The 26,844-nt window shown below is 38.0% G+C and overlaps 1 protein-coding gene across 3 annotated transcripts; it reads right to left on the reverse strand.

Annotated features, from left to right (window-relative positions):
* LOC116289759 (sodium- and chloride-dependent transporter XTRP3A) lies at positions 1 to 26,674 on the reverse strand. Of its 3 annotated transcripts, XM_031696701.2 has the most exons (12): positions 26,248 to 26,674; positions 22,161 to 22,277; positions 18,479 to 18,683; positions 13,368 to 13,979; positions 11,640 to 12,032; positions 10,527 to 10,615; positions 8,736 to 8,849; positions 6,732 to 7,100; positions 5,752 to 5,956; positions 4,206 to 4,362; positions 3,259 to 3,424; positions 1 to 1,682 (listed from the first exon to the last, which is right to left on the reverse strand). In XM_031696701.2, the coding sequence occupies exons 4-12, from the start codon at positions 13,969 to 13,971 to the stop codon at positions 1,083 to 1,085; spliced, it is 2,697 nt and encodes an 898-aa protein (XP_031552561.1). In that variant the 5' UTR covers positions 13,972 to 13,979; positions 18,479 to 18,683; positions 22,161 to 22,277; positions 26,248 to 26,674; the 3' UTR covers positions 1 to 1,082. The 3 variants fall into 3 exon arrangements, with proteins under 3 accessions (XP_031552561.1, XP_088890430.1, XP_031552560.1); XM_089034304.1 differs by lacking the exon at positions 26,248 to 26,674 and having other exon boundaries at positions 22,161 to 22,287; XM_031696700.2 differs by lacking the exons at positions 22,161 to 22,277; positions 26,248 to 26,674 and adding an exon at positions 19,041 to 19,164.
* Positions 26,675 to 26,844: the final 170 nt, after the last annotated feature.

Here is a 26,844-nt window from a genome sequence, read left to right on the forward strand (position 1 = left end):
TTCTTCGTTTGCACATGACGTCATAGTCGCCATGTTGGATGAATTTAACACAAGAATTGTCAATGAATTCTTTTGTTATATCCTTTAACATGGCCGCCGTGACTTTCTTTATTTCATTTTCTTGGGAATGATTGAAAACCAGCAATTCATATATTATTTTCAAGAAAATAGTATTATTTAATACTAACATTTCCATTGATAAAAACAGCGAATGAATTTATAAACTAGTGTTATTTTTGTAATAAAATATCGCGTAAGGTTTACAGTGTTTATAAGAGATCTAGAATCTTATGAAAATAGTGTTATGTCCTTATGGACTGTTCAATATCTATATTGAGAGGATTGTGTCTGATAAATTCGCTCCCACCCCCTTACCCTCGGGGGACTTTTCGGGGGACCTCTTACCTTCGGCATAATGTTTCCCATTTCAGACCACGTGTCATTCCCTAGAGTATCATTTCTTCGTTTAACGGTTGTGCATGAGAAGATACATGAATATGGATACAACTCAAACAAAGAATCTTATTCTCAAGACCACGTGTCATTCCCTAGAGTATCATTTCTTTGTTTAACGGTTGCACATGAGAAGACACATGAATTTGGATACAACTCAAACAAAGAATCTTATTCTCAAGACCACGCGTCATCCCCTAGAGTATCATTTCTTCGTTTAACGGTTGTGCATGAGAAGATACATGAATATGGATACAACTCAAACAAAGAATCTTATTCTCAAGACCACGTGTCATTCCCTAGAGTATCATTTCTTTGTTTAACGGTTGTAAACGAGAAGACACATAAATATGGATACAACTTAGACGAAGAATCTTATTCTCAAGAGAATGACACGTTGTGTAAAATGGAAAAACATTACGCCCGAGCTAAAGAGGTATTTTACAGGGATAGGTTCATACGAAGATGGAAGAGGGTTAAGAGACTTAAAAATGTAAAATATTCTTCCCTCTCAACACTCCTATAACCCTCTTCAATAAGGGAAGTTAAAATCTCCTTTTAGGAGCTGTCTATAAGTCTTATACACGAATTCGATTTTTTTTAAAACCATAAGCGCAGATGGATTCTATTTACAACCTTTGATCCATATTTCCAAGATCAGATTCAAGTCCTTCGTTGTCGTAATGATCCGAAGTTGAAGCAACGTTGTTGGCTGAAGTTTGAACCGAAGTATTTGAGTCATTCCGGTCAGGTGTATTAAAAAGATTATCATTACTAGTTCTTTCAAGGCCACTGTTATCGTAACCAAGGGAACGATTAGCATTGTCACCATGGTAACTCTTGTTCCCGTTACCAAGGGAACCATTACTCGAGCCACTAGCTAAACTCAAGTCTGCTGTATTGTAATTAGCAGAGCGACTAATAGGTCCTATCTCCTCATTGGATTGGACACCATTCATTTCAAGGGCCTCAGTATCATAACCAATGTAATTTGATGGTGACGTAAGATCGTAGGTCCCGGATCTTTGAGCAAACGTGTCTTGACACGCTTCAAATAAATCTTTACATACCCCGCAACTCATTGACTTGTCTTGAGAAATGGGAGAGCTTCTTAACCTTTTGAAGCAGCTTTGTAAGAAGGGATAGGCGAGGCATACTAAAGGGATGATGGTCAGAAGGTAGTACAAAACGTTGGCCCAAGTGGGGTAGGGTAGAGAGACGAGGTGTCCCTAGAAAGGTAAAAGCCATAGGAAAGTTAACAAAGGAAAAACTTTTTTTGTCATTGGATTGGATAAGTAAGAAATAATTAATGCACTCAAATTGCAGGAAATACTTTTTGTGTAATAGAGGATTGGCTAAGAAAGAAATACTTGATTGATGCATTCAAACTGCAGATGTTCTGGATGAGAATAAGTGTCCATTGACTGTCTAACGATAACACTCGTCCATAATGTCCATATTTTCATTACGCATTATGTGAAGAAGAAAAACTGCACAAAGTAAAAGGAATCTTTTTGTTAAGACAAGATGCTTAGATGTGTTATTCTCTCCCTATCTAAAGGGTTTTCTCCAGATTTTTCTGGTTTTCCTCGCTCCATAAAAATCAAAATGTGAATTGAGTTTGCTTGATGTGTTGTTCTCTCCTATGCTACAAGGTTTTTCTCCGGGTTCTCTGGTTTTCCTCGCTTCATAAAAATCAAAATGTGAGTTGAGCTGAATGTAGTAAGTGTTTACAAATAAAAATTTTATGTATTTTCTTTAACGAGTTAAATCGTTTAATTTGCTTAGATAGGGGTGAAAGTATGAGGTCATTGGTTATATACCCCCTCTGAGGGAGCTGTATAGGTCACGTGGCTCTGTAAGCGTGGGTATTATTATTATAGATGATAGGTGGATTTAGTTAAAATAAACATTTAAAAAAGATTAATGAGTACGTTAACAATGAAGTAAATCTGCTTCTGGGTGTTATATTTGCGAGTTATTGATTGATTGATTGATTGATTGATTATTGTATAGGTATTGATATACCTGGTTATATGCAACATGTGCATACCAGGTAAAATGTATGTGTACAATCGTTGCTTGAGCATTCTAGCGTCGAAAAACGGCTCATCTTTTGAAGGGTGGAGCCTTCGTTGATAAACGAAGAAACTCAGTGTTTTTAAAGAGTGTTTTTAAAGTATATTATTCATTTGAAAGGAAGTGGCTTGTGATTGGTCGTATCGATTTTACTTAAATGCCTTCTGATTGGCTGATATCAATAAGCGAACGAAAATATATTGAATAGATTTTTGGCTATTGATGGTTTTCACGTCGGCCATGTTGGAAAACTTTAACAAAAGAATTGTCAATGAATTCTTTTGTTATATCCTCCAACATGGCCGCCGTGTCTTTTGTTATTTAATTCTCTTGGGAATGGTTAAAAACCATCAATTAAGTCTCGATATTCATATGATACATGTAGCTTGAAGTAGGCTTGTAATTGTGTATTTGGATATATAGGTATATTAGTATATAGGCCTATAATTGGATGTATTGATACATGGGTATATTGAGCGATTAGTCCTCGCTCCCGAATGGGCTATTGACTCATAGGCCACAAGGACGAGAGGACTAATTGTTTTAGTCAAATCCAACTAGTCCGTCAAATATTTAGATGCAAACAAGTCTTGAATTAAAGTTAAATTCAATGTTTTGGTTTTCAAAGTCGGCACTTTTGGCTAATAGTAGGTTATAATTTATAGTCTAGTAGTAGCTCATCCAATCAGAACGCAGCATTTGAAGATAAACCACTGTTCAACTCACCTTATTACTGTCCCATGCCTTATAATAGCGTTCTCCAGTCTGTATGAAGTTGATTATTGACCCTATTATCAAGCCAAGGATTATCAATGGAGAAATGAATTTCCAACAGAGCTTCCATTTCCACGACAATTCTCTACCCGTTAAGGTTAGAATGTCTTTGGAGAATCTTGGTTGAAAAAAGAAAAGTCCATAAATAAATACATGGATGGGAAATAGGAAGTGAAAAAAACTTTCAATCATTGGCATAATCAACTCGTACCCAGAGCCTGCGTTTCTTTCGGCCTGCGGCGAAGAACGAGGGCTCTGGCATAATCCATTTTGGCGCATGCGCAGTTTTACGGAATTGAAACAAAATCAATGAAAATCATGCTTTCAAACCTGCTTTCAAACCTGCTTTCAAACAGAGTTCTGTGTTTACTTCCGATCAAAATAAGAATTGGAAATCGGGAACATATTTTTTTAATTTTTGGTAAGTCTTTTAACGTATACGCTCATATACCGGAAGTCCAAGAAATTCTGGAAATCCACATAAACATAGATACTGTACCATATATATCGATAATGTCGGGAACCTTTGGGAAGTTTCGTGCACTTCAGCACGTTTTCTAAGAATTTTGAAGAGTTTAAGTGAGAAAATAAATGTTTGTTTTCTCCAAGTATACAAAAAAGTTCGAGAGTATACTTTTGTCAGACCAAGATAATGTATTAACAAACACAATATGAAAGAATTAGCCTTAAGTTTCAAGCATGGACACTAAGTTTTGGCATTTTGTGAAGTCCAATTTATCAGGCATGTTTAAAAGTCAAATTTACTTATGTTTTGACTAATTTGCATACGGATTCAGAGCATGCGCAGACGTTTTTCACTTGTGTCGGAAGCATGTAGAGCACGAGAGAAGCAAGATTAGGAACACGAGGCGTAGACAGAGACAAGCAATAAAACATACTTATCAAGTCCATAAATATAGCAAAGACCAATGCATTCACAGAAACCAATAACTAATAGAGGAAAGGCGCACGTGCTGTCGATCAGCTCAAGAATGTAAAGACCAGGTGACTGTATGAATATAAGGTTGCTTAGACAGATGATAAGACAGACCAGCCCTGAAATGAAGACATAAAATCAATCAATCAAACGATCAATCAGGCAATCCATCCGTCCAACCATCCACCCATCAATCCACCCATCCATCCACCCCTCCATCCCTCCATCCCTCCCTCCATTCATCCATTCATCCATCCACCCATCCATCCCTCCCTCCCTCCCTCCCTCCCTCCCTCCCTCCAACTTGTCTCGCAACGGCGTTGTGACACAAGTTGCATGGAACATTGCAGCGTGTAGCCTACAACGCAATTTGAAAAACTTTTGCGAGGCAAGTTGAATTCGTTTCTACTTTTGGCAGCGATTGCGTCGCACTTGCAACGCGCTGTTGTAAGACAGCTTGCAAAGGAAGTTGCTCCGTGTAATCGCGCCTTTAGACTAATATTCATACAGACCACGAGCATGTAAAGAAGTTCTTAACTCGTGTCCTTTCAACTTTCGCCCGAATTGAGTTTTTCATCATAGCTTTTTTCACTTTATTTTAACGGTTTTTTGTGAGCCGTTGGACCCGAAAATACCTCACAATTAACAGTTCTATAGTAGATGTTTGTTCCCTCCTTTCCATGTCCTCTTTTATTTTTTATATATTTTTTGGCTTTTCAACTAGTACTTATGGAAAACAGGACAACATAACAACATTTAAAATGTCTTTCAGGTTGTAGTTCTGTCAACGTCAAATGTAGTGTAAAGTTAGGATAAAATAGTGTCTGTAGACTTGATGATGATGATGATGGTGATGATGATGGTGATATAGAATGATGATGGTGATGATGACGATGATGGTGATGACGACGATATTAATAATGGTTGTGGTGATGGTGGTAATGATGATAATGGTAATGGTGATGATGATGGTGATGATGATGGTGATGGTGGTAATGATGGTGGTGGTGATATAGAATGATCATGGTGATGATGACGATGATGATGACGACGATATTAGTAATGGTTGTGGTGATGGTGGTGATGATGATAATGGTAATGGTGGTGATGATGGTGGTGGTGGTGGTGATATAGAATGTTGATGGTGATGGTGGTGATGATGATGGTGGTGATATAGAATGATGATGGTGATGGTGGTGATGATGATGGTGGTGATATAGAATGTTGATGGTGATGATGATGATGGTGGTGATATAGAATGTTGATGGTGGTGATGATGATGGTGGTGATATAGAATGTTGATGGTGATGGTGGTGGTGATGATGGTGGTGGTGATGATGGTGGTGGTGATGATGGTGGTGGTGATGATGGTGGTGGTGATGATGGTGTTGATATAGAATGATGATGGTGATGGTGGTGATGATGATAATGGTGATATAGAATGATGATAATCATATTAGTTTATTTCACCACATGTGCAATTATAATTGAATTACGGAATTCCATACCTGTCACAACCTCCCGTCTCCAGGTTTTCGGCGTTAATCGAAACTCAATGCACGAATTAACCAGCACGTATATCATCCCCGGCACACTAGAAACACCCAATAGGAACAAGAAGAAGAAGAACAGAGCAGGATAAGCACGGGATAGATTCAACTCGCCAAATGCTTGGGTCATCCCGACAAACGCTAGTGACATTCCTTCAGGTATCTGTGGGGGGAAAAGAGCATTATATGAAATAACTGTTGTAAATCTAGAGTTCCGATTGGTTGGGAGCGCGTGCTTTATGAGATCATACAGCACACGCGCGCACTTTCAGTCATTATTATCTAAAAAAAAAGGGTCATTGTAATTTGTACTTTAAAAATTATAAAATAATTATATGATATATATATATATATATATATGTTTATAATTATAAAATATATTATAAATCTCGCGTTCTGATTGGTTGGGAGCGCGTACTTTATGAGAGCACGCGCGCACTTTTTCAGTTGCGTCATTCCTACCCAAAATAACAGTTATTGTAATTTGTATTTATAAAAGAAATAAAAAACATGCTTGCTGTGCTGTGTGCAGTCTATTTTCTTCTGCAGCGCGGCTGGTAACGGTGCCCAACATGAATGTTAATCTATTAATTTTATATACTTGCTGACTATTTCAATCGATCGATTCCTCGCTAAAGGCGCGATAACACGGAGCAATTTTCTCTGCAACTTGTTTTGCAAAGGCCTTGCGGCAACGGAGACTCAATTCACCTTTTCGGCGCTAGCCGTCACGTGGTATAAATTGTGTTGGATTGTGTTACGGTCACCAAGAAGTTCGGACATTGTTCTCGGATTTCCGTACAAATGTACTGACTTTAGTCTTGGAATGCACTATTCAGTATGCAATATTCAGTATTTAACCTTTTTCGAAATAGCTGTATACTTTTTTACTTACCTTGTTAAATATATCAAAAGAAATAAACTGAATTAAGTCCTACCTGTTTGAAGAAGAACTGCTTACTGCAATTCCTTGTTCCGTTGGCCAAGACCCTGCCCGTGGAGTTTCCCGCGATATTAGAAGACAACATAAATGACATGATGGCTTGTGAACTGTTGCTCTCTAGCGCATTCCTACACTTCTCTACCATGAAGTGAGTACGGTATCCAAAGAACGAGAACATGATGATGCTGGCCCACAGTGATGTCCCAGAGTTGGCCAGCGAGGCCAGGAGGGCATCTGAACAGAAGTTGTTGTTTCGCTTGTTGCCGCTTGAATACAGGATTGTGCTGCCGTAGCCTATGGCCATTGAGAAGAATATCTGACCAGCAGCGGCCATCCATACTTGGATGTCTTTTAGTGGCTCAAGCTGAAACACAATGTATTAGGTTATTAAATGACAGCAAAAAAACCCCTATACATACCCTGAAGCGACCCCTGGAATGATCTAAGTCAGGGCATGGCTAACTCACAGATAGAACCCTGAAACAACCTCTGAGCTGATCTAAGTCAGGGCATGGCTAACTCACAGATAGAACCCTGAAACAACCTCTGGGCTGATCTAAGTCAGAGCATGGCTAACTCACAGATAGAACCCTGAAGCGACCCTTGGGCTGATCTAAGTCAGGAAATGGCTAACTCGCAGATTAAACCCTGAAACAACCTCTGGGCTGATCTGAGTCAGGACATGCTACCCATATAGAAACCCGGGTAACATATGTAGTGATATTAGTGCTTTATTGCTCCCAGACTGTTTATATCCCAGTACAGAGACGTGCGCGCGCGTTTATATTGCTTTTATAAAATATTCGTGAAAGATTTTGCGCAAGTGTTTCTTTGTCCTCTGATATAAACACTGTAGCCAGGCAATAGTTAACGTTTTAAGCGCACAACTCTCAGCTCAGATGTTTATTTTTGTGGTCTTTAATTGGGCTTTCGGGGTTATTAAATCTTAATCGTCCTGTGAAAGTTATAGAAACCAAATAAAAACCCTCGTGGCAAGAGAGAAAACAGTAGATCTTGTTTCTGATACGGTGGTCATCTTGAATTATGCCATGCCGAGGGGGCAAACACGTTGAAAAATTTATAAAACAGAGTGGCGGGCTTACGTTTAATCCACCCTTGATATCCCATAATGCCTTAAATAAAACATTATAAAATACCTGTTGCAAATCGCGCGTTCTGATTGGTTCGGAGCGCGTGCTTTATGAGAGCACACAGCACGCACGCGCACTTTCCGTTGCGTCATTCCTTTCTAAAATAACGGTTTTTTTAATTTGCATTTTATAAAAGAAATAAAAAAAAACTTGCTTGCTGTGCTGTGTGGAGTTATAAAGCACTTGGGATTGTAAGAATACTCGAGAAGTGTCGAGAAGCACTACGCGTCGTGCTTCTTCTAACACTTCTCTTGTGTTCTGCCAGCCCCCGCGTGCTTTATAACTGCACACAGCACGCGCGCGCGTTTTTTATTTCTTTTAAGTGCCTATCACCCTTCTGACAATATTCTCAGTATTGATTCTACATGGAATAAGATGTCGATTAACCTGAAAACAATTCATAGCTTGAGTGCAGCTTCTTGTAGTTATGAAGGCTTTTCCATGCCATATGCTAATGCGGTGACGTATGAGGAGGCATTTATGGTTATTTGTTGTTCCTCGTAATTCGAAACACCGGCTTCTATGTGAAAAATAGCATGCAATAATTTCTATAAGAGCAATGGGGAAAACAATGACGTATTTCAAATTTAATTTATCTGTGCCAGTAAGGTTTTGTATATTAAATGATTACTCCTCATACGTCACAACATTAGCATATGGCATGGAAAAACCTTTATAACTTCAAGAAGCCGCACTCAAACTATGAAATATTTTCGGGCTTTTCCACATCTTACCCCATGTAAAATTAATTCTGTGAATATTGTCAGAAGGGTGATAGGCACTTTAATAGGATTGAAGATGTCCGCCTTATCGGTTCAAAGGTCTATTATAGTCATGCTGAGACTCACATTATCAAACGTAAAGAGCATCGCCAGTCCCTCGGCCCAGCCTTCCAGGTTCACCGCGAAGAAGAAAAAGATCATTAGATTCGTGACGATAAGCAGAAGAACAACCAATAAACCCTGAAATAATAAAGACAATAAACATCCCTACTCTACCCCTACACCGTCTCGTGACGATAAGCAGAAGAACAACCAATAAACCCTGAAATAATAAAGACAATAAACATCCCTACTCTACCCCTACACCGTCTCGTGACGATAAGCAGAAGAACAACCAATAAACCCTGAAATAATAAAGACAATAAACATCCCTACTCTACCCCTACACCGTCTCGTGACGATAAGCAGAAGAACCACCAATAAACCCTGAAATAATAAAGTCAATAATAATCCGTACTCTACCCCTACACCGTCGTGCACTAGATACCTTTAGAATCGGGTTTATCGCTAACCGCTAGAAATCAGGCCCAGAAACACGGCCGCAAACATTAAATTCAATATGGCGGCTCTTCCAGCGACAACTTCGTTATGACGCCTTGCTAAATGTCGAAAGTTTGACGAAAAATGCCTGACGTCGAACTGCAGTTTGAGGTTTGCGAGGCTAGCAAGAACGTCGTGCTTAAGTTCTTTATTGTTCTTTTATCGGCTCCAAATTTTAGCCCTGTTCACACTAAAGACGTGATTACATGAAGCAATTTTCTCTGCAACTTGACTCGCAACAGCGTTGCAACACGGTGCAGCGGAGACTCAATCGTTGCCAAAATTGAAGTAGAAACGAATTACTTTTCGCAACGATTGCTCCAACTTGTCTCGCAACACTTTTCGAATTGCGCTTCAGGTTACACACTGCAATGCTTCATGACGTCGTTGCGACACAAGTTGCAAAGAAAATTGTTCCGTGTAATGGCGCCTTAATGCGGTTTCGTTTGAAAATGCAGCATACTTTGAGATGCGTTTTGGCCTTGCGTCTACACTATAATGGTCCAAGACGCTGAGCGTTTTCATCCAAAACGTATAGCTTTGAAAACGCTGTCCAGAGGTCTATCGTATTAGTGTGGACACGGCGAAAACGGATGCTTTTGAAAACGCTGACGTGTTTACACCGGCACGTTTTCGCATGCGTAGATAAAGATATTGCTTCATTTCCAGTCGTATCTGCGATTTTGATCGTTTTGGAGTGGTAGAGCGAAAATGCCGTGAAAACGCTGGTGTGGACGCGAAGCTTTCGATGCGTTTTCAGTGAATTAACTTGAATTATGCGCTAGCGATTTTCGAAGAGAAAAAGGCTGGGCTTTGATATCATTACACTTCTCGTGAGTTCACTCTTTTTGTTCAACTTGTTATTCCACTATGTGAAGTTTGAGAGGGGAACAAAGGGAAATTCATTTACCGCGAACGTCCTTAAATGTTAGAGCGTAGCATAAATGAACACGGTCGTGACACAGCGAGGCATACGCCAGACCAATCACATTGCGCGAGAATGATTTCTCCATCCAATCAAATATGCGACACGCCAAGGTCACAGCACTGCCAGACCAATCAAATTGTGCCCAAAAAAGGCAAGCATACTGAGCTAAGCTTTTCACAGGAATAAAGGTTTTGCACCATCACGTGACGGCAGTCATGTTAGATGGCAGGAACAGTACAATCGCTTTACATAAGAAATAATTCAATCCCCGAGAGCAAAGGGATGTTATTGTTTTGAAATCTAACCACAGGCAGTCCAAGCAGTATTATGGGTGCCTGCACGCGATGGTGCAAAACCTCTATACGAAAAGCGCTCAGCAAAGAACCTACCTTGGCAGAATCTCGTACTGACTTCATGCAAAGAAGCCACGTGGAGATCCAACTGGATACGATGAATATATACATGAACATATTGAACCCTGAAATACAAAATGGCTATTCATTAAACCCGTGTGATATTAAAGAATTGGTTGTCGATTAGCGTGCATCCATGGAGTTTTAAGTGCATGCGGGAGATTGCTAAGTACGAAGGAAGCGTTAAGCACTGGCTAAACGAAGAATCATATTTCCAGAAACATGCATGTCTCCCCGATGATTCCAAGTTTAGCCACATGCGAAACATTGCTGCGTGCAATAAATTTTGCTTCCATGACGCAAAAAATGTTTCTGCTGTGCGGCAGAAACATTTCATGCTTCCAAGACGCATGGAAACAATGTTTCCCAATGTTTCCTCGTTTAGCCACGAAAGTCAACATTCTAAACGTTCGTTACTTAGCAACGCTAGCTCTATCTTATAAGTGCGCATGCGCTAACCGATATTGGGTATACATGTTTCCCGATGTTTCCTGACAGGAAACATTTAAGAAAACATGTTTCTGGAATGCGCGCTATGTGCAATGATAGAGACATGTGAATAATTGTCCAAGGTGTTAAAAAAGGTCTCTATCATTGCAAGCTCACCGTTCGTCTCGTTTCGATGTAAAGGCACGGCTACCTTTCGAGATGGCGCAGGGAACTGTTAAGGGGAGTATTGGAAATAAGCTGGATAGGTTTTGTTTAATGTTTAATGTATGTGATGCCAAGTCCAGAAATCAAACCTGAGACCCTAGAGGTGAGAAGTGGGTGCACTACCACTACACCACCCTTGGTTCACTAATGTATGTGATGTTGAGTCCAGGAATCAAACCTGAGACCTCAGAGGTGAGAAGTGAGTGTTCTACCACTACACCACCCTTGGTTGATGTTTGTAGATTGCGTCATACCATACATCCTTGAAAAAGTTAACTACTAAAATTGTACAAATTAGTGCAAAGTTTTGTAGGTCTACGGTCTACTGAGGTCTACTGAACTCATTCATTTGTGCAAATTTGTACAATTTTTTACGAATTTTTTCACGGATATATGCACTATATATGAGTTTCATTATAAATTCTTGCATCTTACCCGAAAATGTATTAATATCTGCCGATATACCCAACGACTTTCTATACCAAAAATACGTCTGCGGCCCTGATTTCAGGCATTCACTCTCAATAGACTTGAATGACAGATTTCCTCTCATTGTAGTGACGGTAGGACAGGGTTCCCATAGCAACGAGTCTCTCAAAAACTGGATACAATAGTACAAGCACCACGACACAAGGACATTATAATATATTACAGTGATTAAATTTTCAGCAATGGCAGCGAGTCCTAGACCTGCTAGGCTCGGCCCAAGATCTATCCAGGCGTTGTATAGTGAGAATCGCCCGTGACGTTGTCCTACGGCCATCTCTAGACAGAGTAACGGGATTCCCTCGAGGAATAGCATAATGAAGTACGGGATGAAGAACGCTCCTGGCAATGAAAACAAGAAAAAGGAAAAAGGAGTTAAGATACATTGTATTCCTACTAGAAAGTAAATAATATGTTTACATAGAATATTTATAAATAAAAGTCTTGATAACAAAACCGAAACGCTAGGAGATTCTTAAAATCCATTTACGAAAACTAAGATTATAAAATGGAAGTTTCAACGCTCCGTGTGGTATTTTTCCCTTTATATAGTCATCATCGCTTAGCTTTATTTGAATTGATAAAAAACACGAAACGTTGTCTATTCTATGGTCTTTTAGCTTTTTCTTAATGGATTTTAAGATTATTTTAGCGTTTGTTTTAAAGGATACAACGAATGCTAGTTGCACAATCAGTTTTCGAAAAAATACCAAACTGAATCATACGACTTGGTTGAAACCCTTTCCGATTTCAGACCACGTGTTATTCTCGTGAGAATAAGATTCTTTGTTTGAGTTGTATCCATATTCGTGTGTCTTCTCAAGCGCAACCGTTAAACAAAGAAATGATACTCTAGGGAATGACACGTGGTCTGTATAACATTATGCACAAGTGGATATGGTCTAATTTATTATTATTATTTTTTAAATATAAAATAACTGTTATAAATCTCGCGTTCTGATTGCTTGGGATCGCCAACCCTCGTGTGCTTTATAACTGCACACAGCACGGTGCGCCTTTTTTATTTCTTCAACTCCTTGAATGAAGCGTTCATTCCCAAATTTTTTTTCCTCTCTTTTATTCATTCTCTCTCCCTTCTCCTTTTCTTTCATTCATCCAGTCTATTGAAACAAAATGTTTCCAGATGAGTATGCAAGCATTCCTTGAGCGAAAACATTATTAAGAAAAACTAAATAGTTCGCGTTAGTTAATTTTTCCTTGGTTTTTACCAAAAAAACAATAAACTTGCTTGCTGTGCTGTGTTGTGTGCAGATATAAAGCACGCGGGGATTGGCACAATACTCGTAATTTATTGGTATGTCCTCTCATTTACCACGGCTCTCGACCAATCAGAAAGCGAGAAATATTACATTTGTACTACTATTCCCAGTAGACCGAGGCAGTTGTGATTTTTTAATCGCCTTCGTAGCTTCTGTTATGTTATCCGCAAGTGATGCCAATATTGTACCACGAGGACAAGTTTTTTACACCACGTGATCAAAATTCAGTCAAGTTTTGATCACGTGGTGTAAAAAACTTGTCCTCGTGGTACAACATTGGCATCACGTGGTCGATTTGAAATGTACTTGCGGATAACATAACAGACGCTACGAAGGCGATTAAAAAATCACAACTACCTCGGTCTACTGGGAAGAGTAGTAGCAAAACTCTACTTACCGCCTCCATGCTGATGGCAGAGGTAAGAGAATCTAACAACATTCCCAAGTCCAATCATAAACGTCAAAACAGTGCCATAAAATTCCACTTTGTTCCGATAAGGTTTATCTCTCTCCGGAAACTCTCCGAGAAGGGCTCGGCAGGTCTCGCTTCGGGATTTTTCGTCGGCGTTTTTTCGTAAAGACTCGAGTCTTCGGGTTGTCATTAAGTCGACAAAATGGTTGTTTTTCTTAAGGTGATAATCGCCCACATTCTGTTCACGGCTCGTGCTAATATGTTTATTGGTATTTTGGATTGAATTCTTTCGTATTTCTACCACACAAGCGGATTTGCCTTTAATATGCTGGGACTTTAACACGCCATTTCCACTTTTATTTGAATTCTTAACGCAGCCATTTTGGAGCACAGAAATCCCTCCATTTCCCTGAATCGTCTCTGTGTTTGAGTCGCTAAGCTCATCTGCCCAAGTAACCGATGATCGCCTTGGCTTTCTCGAAGCATTGGTTAACATTATCTCAGGAGAATTCGGAAAGGGATTGCGATTCCGATAATAAATACCTCCATTACCAAGGTCTCTGTCTTTAGCTCTGTCCTTGTTATCCATGTTGTTTCCTAAGATAAACAAGAAGAATCTGGATCCATATGCGAGATATTTTACTGCGGCTTTCGATCTTCTGCGAGCTCCGACATTTCAACGGCTTGTTGTGAAGTGGTATTTCACTGCCACCAGTCAAGAACATAAGAAGTACCGACTGATTATTTTTGATTGACAGCAGCAGCAAAAAAAAAAAAAAAAAAAATTCAGCGCGCAGCTTGTAACCATGGAGTTCGCAGAAGATCGGAAACAGCAGTAATGATACGCCTTAGGCCTTAAACTATGATGGGGGACTTTCAATATATTTATTAAAATACACTATTTGGGGTCCATGTCAGCGCCACAACATCAAAATAAACCTTTCGCAAATTCGCCAAATGAAAAATACATTGCTCTTCTTTGACGGGGAGCAATAGTTGTTATCATTCAAATTATTTTTTCCATCGTTTTGATAGGCCAAGATAACTGCAAATAATATTCTGCTCATGCGCATTATGGTGCAAAACCATTTTGCTGCAAAAAAAATATTCTGCTCATGCGCAGTAACGATGCATTTGTCAACATGGTTCGCTTCCCTGTGACTTGGTTTGTTTGATAGATTGCAAAACAACCAGCACAAAAAGAAAAGTGGAAAAAAACAAACAATTCGAATGGTAAAACGATTATTGAACTTGGTTATCGCTCAACCTTGTCCAGTAAGACCAGTAATAGACCTCTTCGACTTGGGGTGATCTGGGGCTATCAATAGACGTCACTTCCGGTAATAGCTATGTTTTTAATGCCTTGTAGAATCTTGCAGATTGCTTTGATCTCTTGTGTTCTGGTTTTATGTCGTAGAAATAGTCAAATACAACAGGTTGAGGACTTATTTTGACATGTTTTGACTCAACATCCGCTAGTTGCCCCCCAGTCAACCGCTTGTTTGCCCCCCAGTCAGCTCCAAAAAAGTCACGACATTACGCCAAGGGGACAGCTATTGTTAAAATTTATAGACTGCACAGCTGTCAGGGTATCTTTCTATAAAACTTTGCTGGTATTTGGAACAATGTGCGAAACACCAAGACTTCAAATTATTATCTAAAGCCCCGTCCACACGGAATTTTTTGTATCCGCAAATTATTTTTTGCGGATACGAAAATGTTTGCGTCCACACGCAGCGTATTCGAATCGTTTTCACCGTCCACACGTATCCGTATTCGGAGGGTATTCGAAAATTTCCACTCTGGAGACCGTTTTCGTAAAATTTCCGGATAGGGATACAAAAATTTGCGGACACGCGTGGACGCAACCCGTACTCGTAAAAAAAATTGCGGATACAAAAATTTCCGGATACGTGTGAACGCGGCCCAAATGGGCCACCCTCTTTATATAAACGTTACTATACATAGCTATAATTATTATAATATATTAAAGTCATTATTATTTTTTGAAAAGTAAAGCAGTTATAGGATTATAGAACCATAGAACCAATTTTACCTTAACTTAAAGCTTCAAAAAATCCTTGAAAGATTTGTCTTTTCTAAGGTTTATTTACAGTCCTTTGACTAAACGTGTCGTTTGATCGGCTTCATCCCTACGCGCCTAGACAGAAAAGGATCATGGGGATAATTGATTCACTGTTACTAGCTGCCGCATGTGTTATCTAACACGTCTTGAGCTCGCTGTTTTCTACCCAATTTAACTTGCTAAGACCATGCTCGAGCACACGACGAAGATTTAACGCTGGCGAGCAGTTTGGATGACGCAAGTTCTGGGTAATTTACCCGTTATCCTTTTCGGTCTAGGCGCGTAGGGATGATCCGATCAAACGACACGTTTAGTCAAAGGACTGTAAATAAACCTTAGAAAAGACAAATCAAGGGAGAACCTACATGAATGCAAATCTATTGTATTCTATTGTCGTTCTATCTGTTGTTTTGGGTGTAATTCATTACATTTTTATGAATGCACTACATCAACTACTTGCTACGTAGGCTCTCCCTTAAAACCAAAGGAAACAAAGGCATTTGGGATAGCCCTGGCTCTTCCTCTCCCTGGTTTCACTGCGCTGGTGATTTATTAGCGATAACAAGTTTATTTTTGACAATCAGTATCTAAAAAATAGTAAGCCACTTAGTATGTGTCTGTTGGCCTCTCGTTAGTTGTCCCTTCTATTTTCAGTTGCACCCCGTTAATCTGCGCCACTGCTGTACTTGAGCGGTGATTTATTATCGACAACAAGTTTTTTGTTGACAATCGGTCTCTTAAAAAATAGTTAGCCGCTTAGTAGGTGTCCGCTGTATTTTGCATTAAAAATTAACAAGTCCAAGATGTTACGTATATAACCATACAGGCTTAAAGCACGACATCCTTATCTGTTTGGTTTGTTTGTGTCTTGCAATTTCTAATCTAATTTCAAACCTTTCCAACTCTCAAATATGAAAAGGTAGGAAAAACGAATATCGAAAATCTTTTTCAACGCAGGTGGAAAAAAAACACTTGTTTCTATTTTTTTTTCCTTCAGAAGTTGATGATATATTGGAAAGCGAATGACATAATTTTTGTTTGACATGAAATCGTGATACAAGGCACGTTATTACTTATTTCCTTATTATAATGCTTTAAAATGATAATTAAATACTCTTTCTAAATAGTATAATCTTGGCATAGGTCGGACTGAATTTAACTCGATCATATAAAGCTTGTTTTGGTTAAAAGTAAAGGTTGCAAGGAATTTTACCAAAAATCTTCGCCTACCTGCAGGGGCGGCGGAAGCTGAAAAATTTTGGGGGAGCACTCCAATATTTCACGGTACCTTGAAATGACCCCCCCCCCCCCCTCCCTGTTTAGCTTGATTACAAACGTGTATGTGTGATATTCACAATCAGTAACATTTTGCGCGCATTAAACCACTTGCAATTGTGCTGAGAGACACAAAAATGATGCAATTCGTCGCTAGATATATCGTATATTTTTTAGATACAGAAAATTATGTAATATCAAAATAATAAATAATGGTAATCATAACCAAATCTCATGCTTTTTGTTTTTGTGTGAGGCATTATATTCTTGGGGGGCCAGGCCCCCCCAAAAAATCTAGTTGGGGGGGGGGCAGTGCCCCCCCGGCCCCCCCGCTTCCGCCGCCCCTGACCTGCCTGCCTTCCTTCCTTTCTTCCTTGCTTGCTTGCTTGCTTCTTTCCTTTCTTCATTTCTTTCTTTCTTCCTTCCTTCCTTCCTTCCTTCCTTGCTTCCTTCCTTCCTTGCTTCCTTCCTTACTTCCTTGCTTCCTTCCTTCCTTGCTTCCTTCCTTCCTTCCTTCCTTGCTTCCTTGCTTCCTTCCTTGCTTGCTTGCTTGCTTGCTTGCTTGCTTCCTTCCTTCCTTCCTTCCTTCCTTCCTTCCTTCCTTCCTTCCTTCATTTCTTCCTTCTATTTTTTCCATCCTTCCTCTTTCCTTTTTTTTTCTTTTTTTTCTTTTCTCTCCTTCTAAAACAAACATCCGTGACATTTTCATATTTAATTCATTGTTGCACGCAATTTAACTTCATCTGAGTCGTCAATCTAAGCCAAGTTCGTCATAAACTTCAAAACCCTTTGCACACTTTCAACTTTGCCATTTTTGGCTTTACTTCGCTATATTTTGTCGAGTGCAGACTCGAAATATAATTAGCCATAATATTAAAGCCATTTGACATTTGTATATTGTTTGCATTATTATTACTCTTCTTAAATTTGCATTGAAACTATATTTTCAAGACAAATAATTTTGGTACAGTACAGATGATATAGATAAAAGATTAATAGGATTTGTAAATCTACTTTATCTCGCTACAAGATTAATGTATCTTGTAAACTATTTTATTACAACGACCTCTCTAACCAAGGAACAGAACTTTTAGCAGTATAGATACGAGTGTCACTAAACTAACTTTTAGAGCAAGGTTTAACTGTTATCCACATTTATAGAAGTTTTATAAATGAATTTTTTCTTTTTAAATTTTTGTAAGTTAAAAAATATATTTCGTAAAAAATATGTCATAAAAGAAAATAAATTTCGATATATAAATATTATATAAATATTATATATTTTTTATCTTGTAATTTCGTCGGAAAAAATTCCCAGTTTAGATAGGCCTAGGAGTTTGAAACTTCCCCTTCAGATGGAGGTAAGGTAGCCTTACTTAACGGTGCAATTTTTCCTTCGTCACAACTGTCGCACATAAAAGATATATAAAAATATAATTTATTGTACTTGGATACTTGTGAGTTAAAACATGGTTACGCAAAGTTGTAGGTGCCATTTCAAGTCGCAAACAAGTCGTACGGTTGATTTACAAGAAGCAAATCAAGTCATCAAAATGTCGATAGTTGTAAGTCAAAATCGTTCCGTTTTTGGTGTAAGAAAACAAAAGACTTGTTCGGAATCGCACTAGGATCTCATTACTTTCATGGAAAAGAGCATATTGCTGCTGGCAGGATTCTATTACCTAGGTATCTAAGTTAAATATGTTGGAATAAAGTTCACGCTCATTTTAAATACCTTGTGGGATATCGTGCAAAACACGGACGGAGCTTCCTACCAATGATGATATTTTTGCTGCATATGAGTTAGGCTGTAGCAGACACAACTTTAATATTAGAGGACCTTGAATTTACCAAGCCAGGAACGATTTGCTGAGTATTTAGTATGTTAACGTTCGGTTAGTAACTCTTCTGTGTAGATGGCTTCTTGTAACGGAACTGTTCTGTTGAGGCAATAAAATTGAATCAGAAAACGTTTTCTAAGACAATAACTACACCAGGATTACTAGATAATATTTTTCTTGATATAAACATTGAAAGATCATTATTTATCAACAAATATTCAGTCTATAGGTCTAAGAAAAACTGAAATCTGCAGTGGAATACTTAATACAACATAATATAATACTGATGGAAAATCCTGAATCATTATCAGTTTATTCCTCATGAGAAAGTTTAAAAGGAGACTGATTAAGAAGAAGAAAAAAATAATTACTTAGTCTTATTCCAAATATTCCGCTGCCGCAAAATAGATCTTATTTACAAATATTGCAGAACATTTCCAATGTGGAATTGGTTACCTTTAAGTATTTCTTTATCTTAACTTTGAAGCGATTATTAGCACAGTAATACTCTGATGTTGTTACATTCATTAGTCGTTGAGATGCTAGCTATTTACAAGCAATTTTTCAATTCACTAGTTAAAATGCTCGCTGTTAAGAATTCAGTTTGAATATTATTATAAATAATTAATGTTTTTTGACGCGTTTATAGCACAAAAAAGTCAGCGTTATTCCTAAGGATTTGATTGAACTTGAGCCAATTTAATTCAAGTACAAAAAATTTAAATATCAACCAGAATAGTTCCAAAAACATAAATCTTGAACGTAAAAGCATAAAACAACTTCTTGTTTACTGGGGATTTCTCGAAATAGATTTTTTTTGAATACATTTGCGGGTCACCTCAATCAACATGAATACTTCGTTGAAGTTTGGCAGATTGTTTTCGTATGTATTAATTTTGTCTAGATATGTCATCTTAAGATTAAAGTCGCTCATATTGTTTGTTTAGTTTCTTTGAGAATTTCTCATTAAGGTGTGATATTAAAGATAAGATAAAACGATTACATTTGGTAAAGACATGACGTTTTGGGCTATAACCAGTGCTTTAGTTAGAATGGAACTTCATGTTTTTTACCAAATCTATGCGTCTTTTTCGTAATCTTGCATTCAATATTTTTTTCCTTTTTCTTTTCCCTTTTTCCCCTAGATTTTAAGCGATTATTTACAAATATGGCTAACCACTTAGAAATAAGCGCAACATCCACCACGCACTATTTACATTGCTTTCACTATTCAATGTAAACAGTGAATAAATACCCAAGTATTAAAAACAGCCACCAGTTACACTTGTCTTATTTATGACAAGAGAGAGAAATGATACTCAGCTTTATTTTCTTCAAGTAAGCCACGCGCGAATATGGAATAAAAAAGCGCGTTGTATAGCAAGGAATACGCTAGTAATGAAATCTTTGGAGTAATTATAGACCTAATCTCAATAAGTAACGCAAATTGCTTCAAGTTGTTGTTCACACGTCGTTCAATGAATAGTAATGGGTCCGCAAATTGAGGTTCGTTGCCTGATCAAGGGCGCTAGGACAGACGGATTGGATTGTATATCGGTGTGTTGGTTTCACTTATTCGTAGACATTAAGGAGTTCACTGATCTGTATATGTTTGTTTCAACCAACGGTCTTTCTGGTTTGAATCAGCTGTAACGGCTCTGAATATTTACCGCTGCACTATACGTGCCAAGCAGCGTCGGTGTCGCTTCTTTAGCAATTACACACCAACACAGTCCCAACTAGTAACCACTAGTCATTCTTATTCACTTGTTGTATTCAACACACCAACACAGTCCCAACTAGTAACCACTAGTCATTCTTATTCGCTTGTTGTATTCAACACACCCACACAGTCCCAACTAGTAACCACTAGTCATTCTTATTCGCTTGTTGTATTCAACACACCAACACAGTCCCAACTAGTAACCACTAGTCATTCTTATTCACTTGTTGCATTCAACACACCAACACAGTCCCAACTAGTAACCACTAGTCATTCTTATTCACTAGTTGTATTCAACACACCAAAACAGTCCCAACTAGTAACCACTAGTCATTCTTATTCACTTGTTGTATTCAACACACCAACACAGTCCCAACTAGTAACCACTAGTCATTCTTATTCACTTGTTGTATTCTACACACCATCACAGTCCCAACTAGTAACCACTAGTCATTCTTATTCACTTGTTGTATTCAACACACCATCACAGTCCCAACTAGTAACCACTAGTCATTCTTATTCACTTGTTGTATTCTACACACCATCACAGTCCCAACTAGTAACCACTAGTCATTCTTATTCACTTGTTGTATTCTACACACCATCACAGTCCCAACTAGTAACCAACCTAACGATTTTTAGTTGCATGTCAAGCCCATCTGCACTTTGGGAGATGTGAATACAATCAACGAAAGGTCACAACGATATAGAATGTTACCAAACTTTGTCTAGACGTTTTCTTGGCATACTTTCTTGTTTGCAGACACTGTTTACTTTTGAATATAACATATCTCAAGCTTGTTTGGCAAACAAGACCTTCATCAACGTTCCCTCTAATAGAATATACGCCTATTTCAAAACATGTTGTCATCGTCAAGGGCGATAGGTGATAGGTCATTCCGACATGGAAATGGTTTCGTTGAATACAAAGAACATCAAATTATTCTCATCATGAAGGTCCATACTCTTGACGAGAATAAGAAGCAGAAACACAAGTCATTCCAGCTATTCTTGGATCTTGGAATGACATATATCCTATCGCTTTTCGCCTATCTCCTATTGCCGATCGCCTTTGGCGATGACGTTTTTTTAATTAGGTGTATGCAATAACGATAATTGCTCAATTCGGGAAATTTTCAGGCCAGAATATTTCTTTTTCCTCTTTTTTATTCCTGCATTTCTCCTTCCCATTTGTTCTTTCTTCCATCTTCAATACCAATCATGTTTTCGTTTTCAAACCTGAGACCGTAGTTCACTGTTTGCGCTAATCTTTCTTTGTTTCACATATGAATACGAATCGATTTAATTGTCGTTTACATAAATAATTTCGATAAGCTTATTCGAGAATTTCCAATGCAAATCACTCGTAAACGTCCCATCTGCCGTTCTGGACGGATATAAGATTACATAGGATCCGCCATGGGTCAATATTTTCACGAAAGAAAAATATCGAAAAGAAAAGTGTGACGAAGAGGAAAAATCTACTGACTGACTTTATTTCAAAATACGATAAAAAATATTAATTTTTCTGATGAAAAATGAAAATAACGAAGAGGAACGATCTTCTGAGTTATATTTTGAAATAAGATGAAAAATAATTCTTGAAAAATGACAATACTAGAAATAGGAACAATCTACTGAGCTTTATTTTAAATAACAAAAATTTTTTGATTACTAAAGCAACTTTGTAAACAACGTATAATTTATGATGTCTTTTTTTGTCTTTTTTTCTTCTGGAATATAGAAAGTAAACTTAAAAAATCTATTGATCGGATCGCTTTTGACGGAAATAATTTTAAAAAAATCTATACTGTAGATGTACACATACTTAGCAAGCCTAAGCAGGATCTAACCTTGTATGAAGATATATCCAATGTTCAAATCGAAGTCATAATAAGTCTCTCATCTTCATGGCGTCCATTATACAAGCGTACGAGTTCAAGCTGGTAAATCCAATTTTCTTTCGAACACTGGAAACGATAAAAACAAAGTCAATAGAAAGGTTTAATGAATTCATAGTTTGAAGGAATAAAAGAAAGGGGTTTTGAGTTGCGTGTCAGACTAGTGGACATTATACCGTCATCTTTCCTATTGGATTCAAACAAACATGGGAAACCAATCATAAATCTCCATTAAAATTTAAAATCTTCTTGAACTTTTAGTCAAACTTCGATTTACCATTTTCACATTCCCATAATGCAATACGGTTTGGATGGCAACACACAGGGGAGGGGGTGGGGGGAATATTATGCTGACTAATCAGATGTTGCAATTGCTTACTATCAATCACGTGACTTTTTGGAGTTGACTGGGGGGCAACTAGCGGATGCTAAGGCAAAACATATCAAAATAAGTCCTCAAACTGTCGTATTTGACTTTTTTCACGACATCAAACCAGAAAACAAGAGATCAAAACAACCTCCAGGATTCTACAAGCCATCAAAAAAGAGCTATTACCGGAAGTGACGTCTATTGACAGCAACCTATTGCATCTTTTACGATATCCAAAGTATCAAACATATTATGTAAACTAAAGAAGAAGAATTTTGGAGAAGTCTTCAAATTAAATTTTGAGCACTTATTCATACACGAGTCAATACATTTTCTGTAATTCTCAAAGTCTTAATATCCTGAATGCGAAATATTAGGAACCGTTTATTTTTTTTTAAACGGCTGGCTGGGGGGGGGGGGGGAGGGCATTGGTGGTTGGGGGGGGGGGATGCATTGGGGGGTGAGGGAGGGGCAGGTGGGATTTAAAGGGGTCATAGAAAACAATTATTAGCTAAAATCATAAATAGAAAATTTATCCTGTTTTACAAGAATAAATGGACGTTCCCTGAGCTCAGAATAAACTAATGATCAGTATTCTACAGAGAAGATCAACTATAGTGTATATTTGATTAATAACGTTTAAATTTATGGCAGCTTTTTGACCGGTTACTCACCAAAGAGGAAAGAATTCTGGGGATGGTGAAAATGGCGAATAACAAAATCACATTTAACGATGATTATCGAATAAAATGCGATAAACTCCCTTGGAAATAAGCAACAAGAATCCGGAAAAAAAATCCAGCTTTTTCGGACGCCGTATTTTGAACACGGAGTATGCAAATTTTTATGTTTCAATCTCTAGGGCATTTATCTCGCGCCACTCCATGGAAACACGATCTTTTTACCTCGTTTACAGGGGGGGGGGGGGGGGGGGGATAAAAACAACTTCTTCTCGCAGACTACGATTTTTGAATGCGTTTTTTAAATTTAGAAGTGTAAACAGACGCAGTTTAATCCTACACAAAGGTGTTAAAAACGCGCAGGTGAGAATGAATACGACTTTTAATAACTGAGGTCAACTGATTGTTTTCGAATTCCACTAATAATAAGTTACGAATAATTACTCCATTTATAGCTTCGTAATTACTTTTTTGGCTATTTAGTAGAGGTGACATTATTACATTCCATTTCTAAAGAAAGTAAAAATCAATCGAGATGGAGTGAGATGACGCACGCGCTGTCCGACGTGTTTATGTCAGAAAACGAAAACAAACTAGCACAAATTCGTTTAAAAATACATTAGAAAAGTAGTTTTTAAAATGTCCATTTTGTGTTATGCACTGTGACATAAGCACTCTTATCTTGTAGGCCCATATTGCAAAGGATTATAAAATATTCGAGATATAACACGCACGGTGATTGGCTGGCTACCGTGTTATATCAGAGGACAAACGCTCGCGCAAAATCGTTTAATGTGGCTGACTATTTTGGTAGATAGTAAACAGAAAATTGAAAATTGAAACTTTTTTAACCTGAAATTTAATGCTGGTTTCAAAAGTGCAAAGAAAAATGGGGTGTCCCGAGATAATCACAGACACAAAACACAAAACAAACAGAACAATTTTTTACATTGTTCTAATAAACAGAATTGTCTTAATTGAGGGGTTTGGTAGAAAGATCTAACCTACAAACCAACACGGGCTAGTGCATTAGATATATGTATAGAAACAGGGGGGAGGGGTGGGGTGTAAATTGGTAACCTATAAACCAACATGGGCTAGTGCATTAGGTATATGTATAGAAACAGGGGGAGGAGTGGGGTAGAAAGTGCTAACCTATTAACCAACACGGGCTAGTACATTAGGTATATGTATAAAAACAGGGGGAGGGGTGGGGTGTAAAGTGGTTACCTATAAACCAACACGGGCTAGTGCTTTAGGTATATGTATAGAAACAGGGGGAGGGGTGGGGTGTAAAGTGCCTAATGCACTAGCCCATGTTGGTTTAAAGGTAACCACTTTCCATCCCAGCCCTCCCCCCTGTTTCTATATACATACCTAATGCACTTGCCCATGTTGGTTTAAAGGTAACCACTTTCCAGACAGGTTTTAGACCTGATAAAACATGATCTACAAGTTTTTTGAACTGCTTCAAAAACTCATGAACAATTTATGAGATTTTGGTTCAACTGGAGCCACCATACACGTCACGTGCATGGACTTTTATACATCGATAGCAGTTCGTATGTACCTGTCATGCGCAGTTGAGGTTTATACGTCACTATCATGTGCAGTCATTCCCAATAAAGGCCCCGGGGGGGGGGGGGGGGGGGGGGGGTACTCCCCCATATTTGCTATACGGGTATGTGCCGCCCTATAGGGTATGGTTTTTCGGCTTTTGGGTCTGGGGTAGGGTATCATTTTTTGACATTTTGTCTGGGATAGGGTATCATTTTAGTCTGGGATAGGGTTAACGATTTGGTCATTTTTGTCTGGCGAATAAGCTACGCTTTCTGCCGGCACAAAAACAATAAAAACGTTAATAAATATTGATTGCAATCTGTTGAAAAATGGTATTTTCCTTCTTTTAGTCTGGGATAGGGTGTACAATTTTTAGTTTTAGTCTGGGGTAGGATATGTAAAATCAAATTTTTAGGTCTGGGATAGGGTCAGGGTTTTGAGGTCTTGGCGGCACACCCCTACCCAAGTTGGGGTGGTAGTACCCCCCCCGGGATAAAGGCTCCCACATTTTAAAGACAGCATGCTAGTCTCAAGAAAGGATTGCTAGTCAATTAGATTTCCTAGGTCGTCAGTGATCGTAGGTGAGGCAGACCTTGATGAGGCTCTAAGTCTTCATCTAAATTTGGATATACCTTTATCTCTGACAAAGTCGTCCTTATTAGTATTCCTTATATAAAGAATACTAGTGTAGAGTTTTTTATCGGATATAAAAGTCCATGCACGTGAAGTGTATGGTGGCTCCAATTGGACCAAAGGCTTATGAATTATTCATGAGTTTTTGAAGTATAAATAAAGAAACAGGGAGGGAGGAATGAGGTAGAAAGTCAAGTGCTAACGTATCAGTGGCGGATCCAGGATTTTTCAAAGGGGGGTTCCGTTTCTTAAACTGTGTATAATTCTCTTTTGTTTAGTCGATGTTTGACAAAAAAATTGGCTCTAATCACCTAATTTACTATCTAGTAATGGAACTTAAAGGTAAATTAAACATCATAACAGCAAATATCTATCATCTTGTTTTTCAACATTATCTTTGTGGATACTTTTAAGCAAAATTTATATAAGACATATTTCTATTACCTAAAAGATCAAACCTTCAAGGGGGGTTCCGTGGAACCCTTCGAACCCCCCCTGGATCCGCCACTGCGTATAAACCAACACGGGCTAGTACATTAGGTATATGTAAACAAACTCCATAATAAATATAATTTAAAGACTGAAAAATGAAAAAAACTAAGCTTAAACATTTTTAAAAGTTAAGCCAAGAAACATTAAAATTTATCTAAATAATAACACGAATTGCCACTCAATAACTTATAAAAAATAATTGATTAAATATAAAACTAGTCAAATACTCTATTGGTTTAGCATAAATTATCAAGTACCTTCGTATTTGAATAGTTTTTCTAACAGAAAAGCAAGCCAAATTTACCCTGAATTTTTTTTCCATCGTTCTTGTTCTCACCCGTATTCTCTTCGTTTTCTCGACTGTAAAGGCTTTAAAATGCGACCTTTTGCTGTCGTATAGTCCATACGTGTGTGAGGAATGCATTTCTGGCCTAAATATGATGATTATTGAGGTTTTAAAGTGCTTTTTTGGTCTCCGTTTGTGAAGAAGTGAGTAAAATTTGCCCGCCATTTTGCAAACTTAAAAGAAAAGTTGGTGTGGGTTTTGATTGGTTGAGATCTTGTTATGGAACGAGAGTTTTTATTGGTTTATCTGAGTTTTTATTTTTCCTTTGTCTTAATTGGTCAGTTTGTACTTTGCCTGTCAGTTTGTACTTTGCCTGTCTGTCTGTCTGTCTTTCATTCATTCATTCATTCATTCATTCATTCATTCATTCATTCATTCATTCATTCTTTCTTTCTTTCTTTCTTTCTTTCTTTCTTTCTTTCTTTCTTTCTTTCTTTCTTTCTTTCTTTCTTTCTTTCTTTCTTTCTTTCTTTCTTTCTTTCTTTCTTTCTTTCTTTCTTTCTTTCTTTCTTTCTTTCTTTCAATAATAATTAGCTATATAGAAAATTATTTATA

This window comes from Actinia tenebrosa, unplaced genomic scaffold (genome assembly GCF_029948245.1).
Source record: "Actinia tenebrosa isolate PJP-AT-01 unplaced genomic scaffold, QUT_ActTen_1.0 PGA_scaffold2__45_contigs__length_23673736, whole genome shotgun sequence".
NCBI lineage: Eukaryota > Metazoa > Cnidaria > Anthozoa > Actiniaria > Actiniidae > Actinia > Actinia tenebrosa.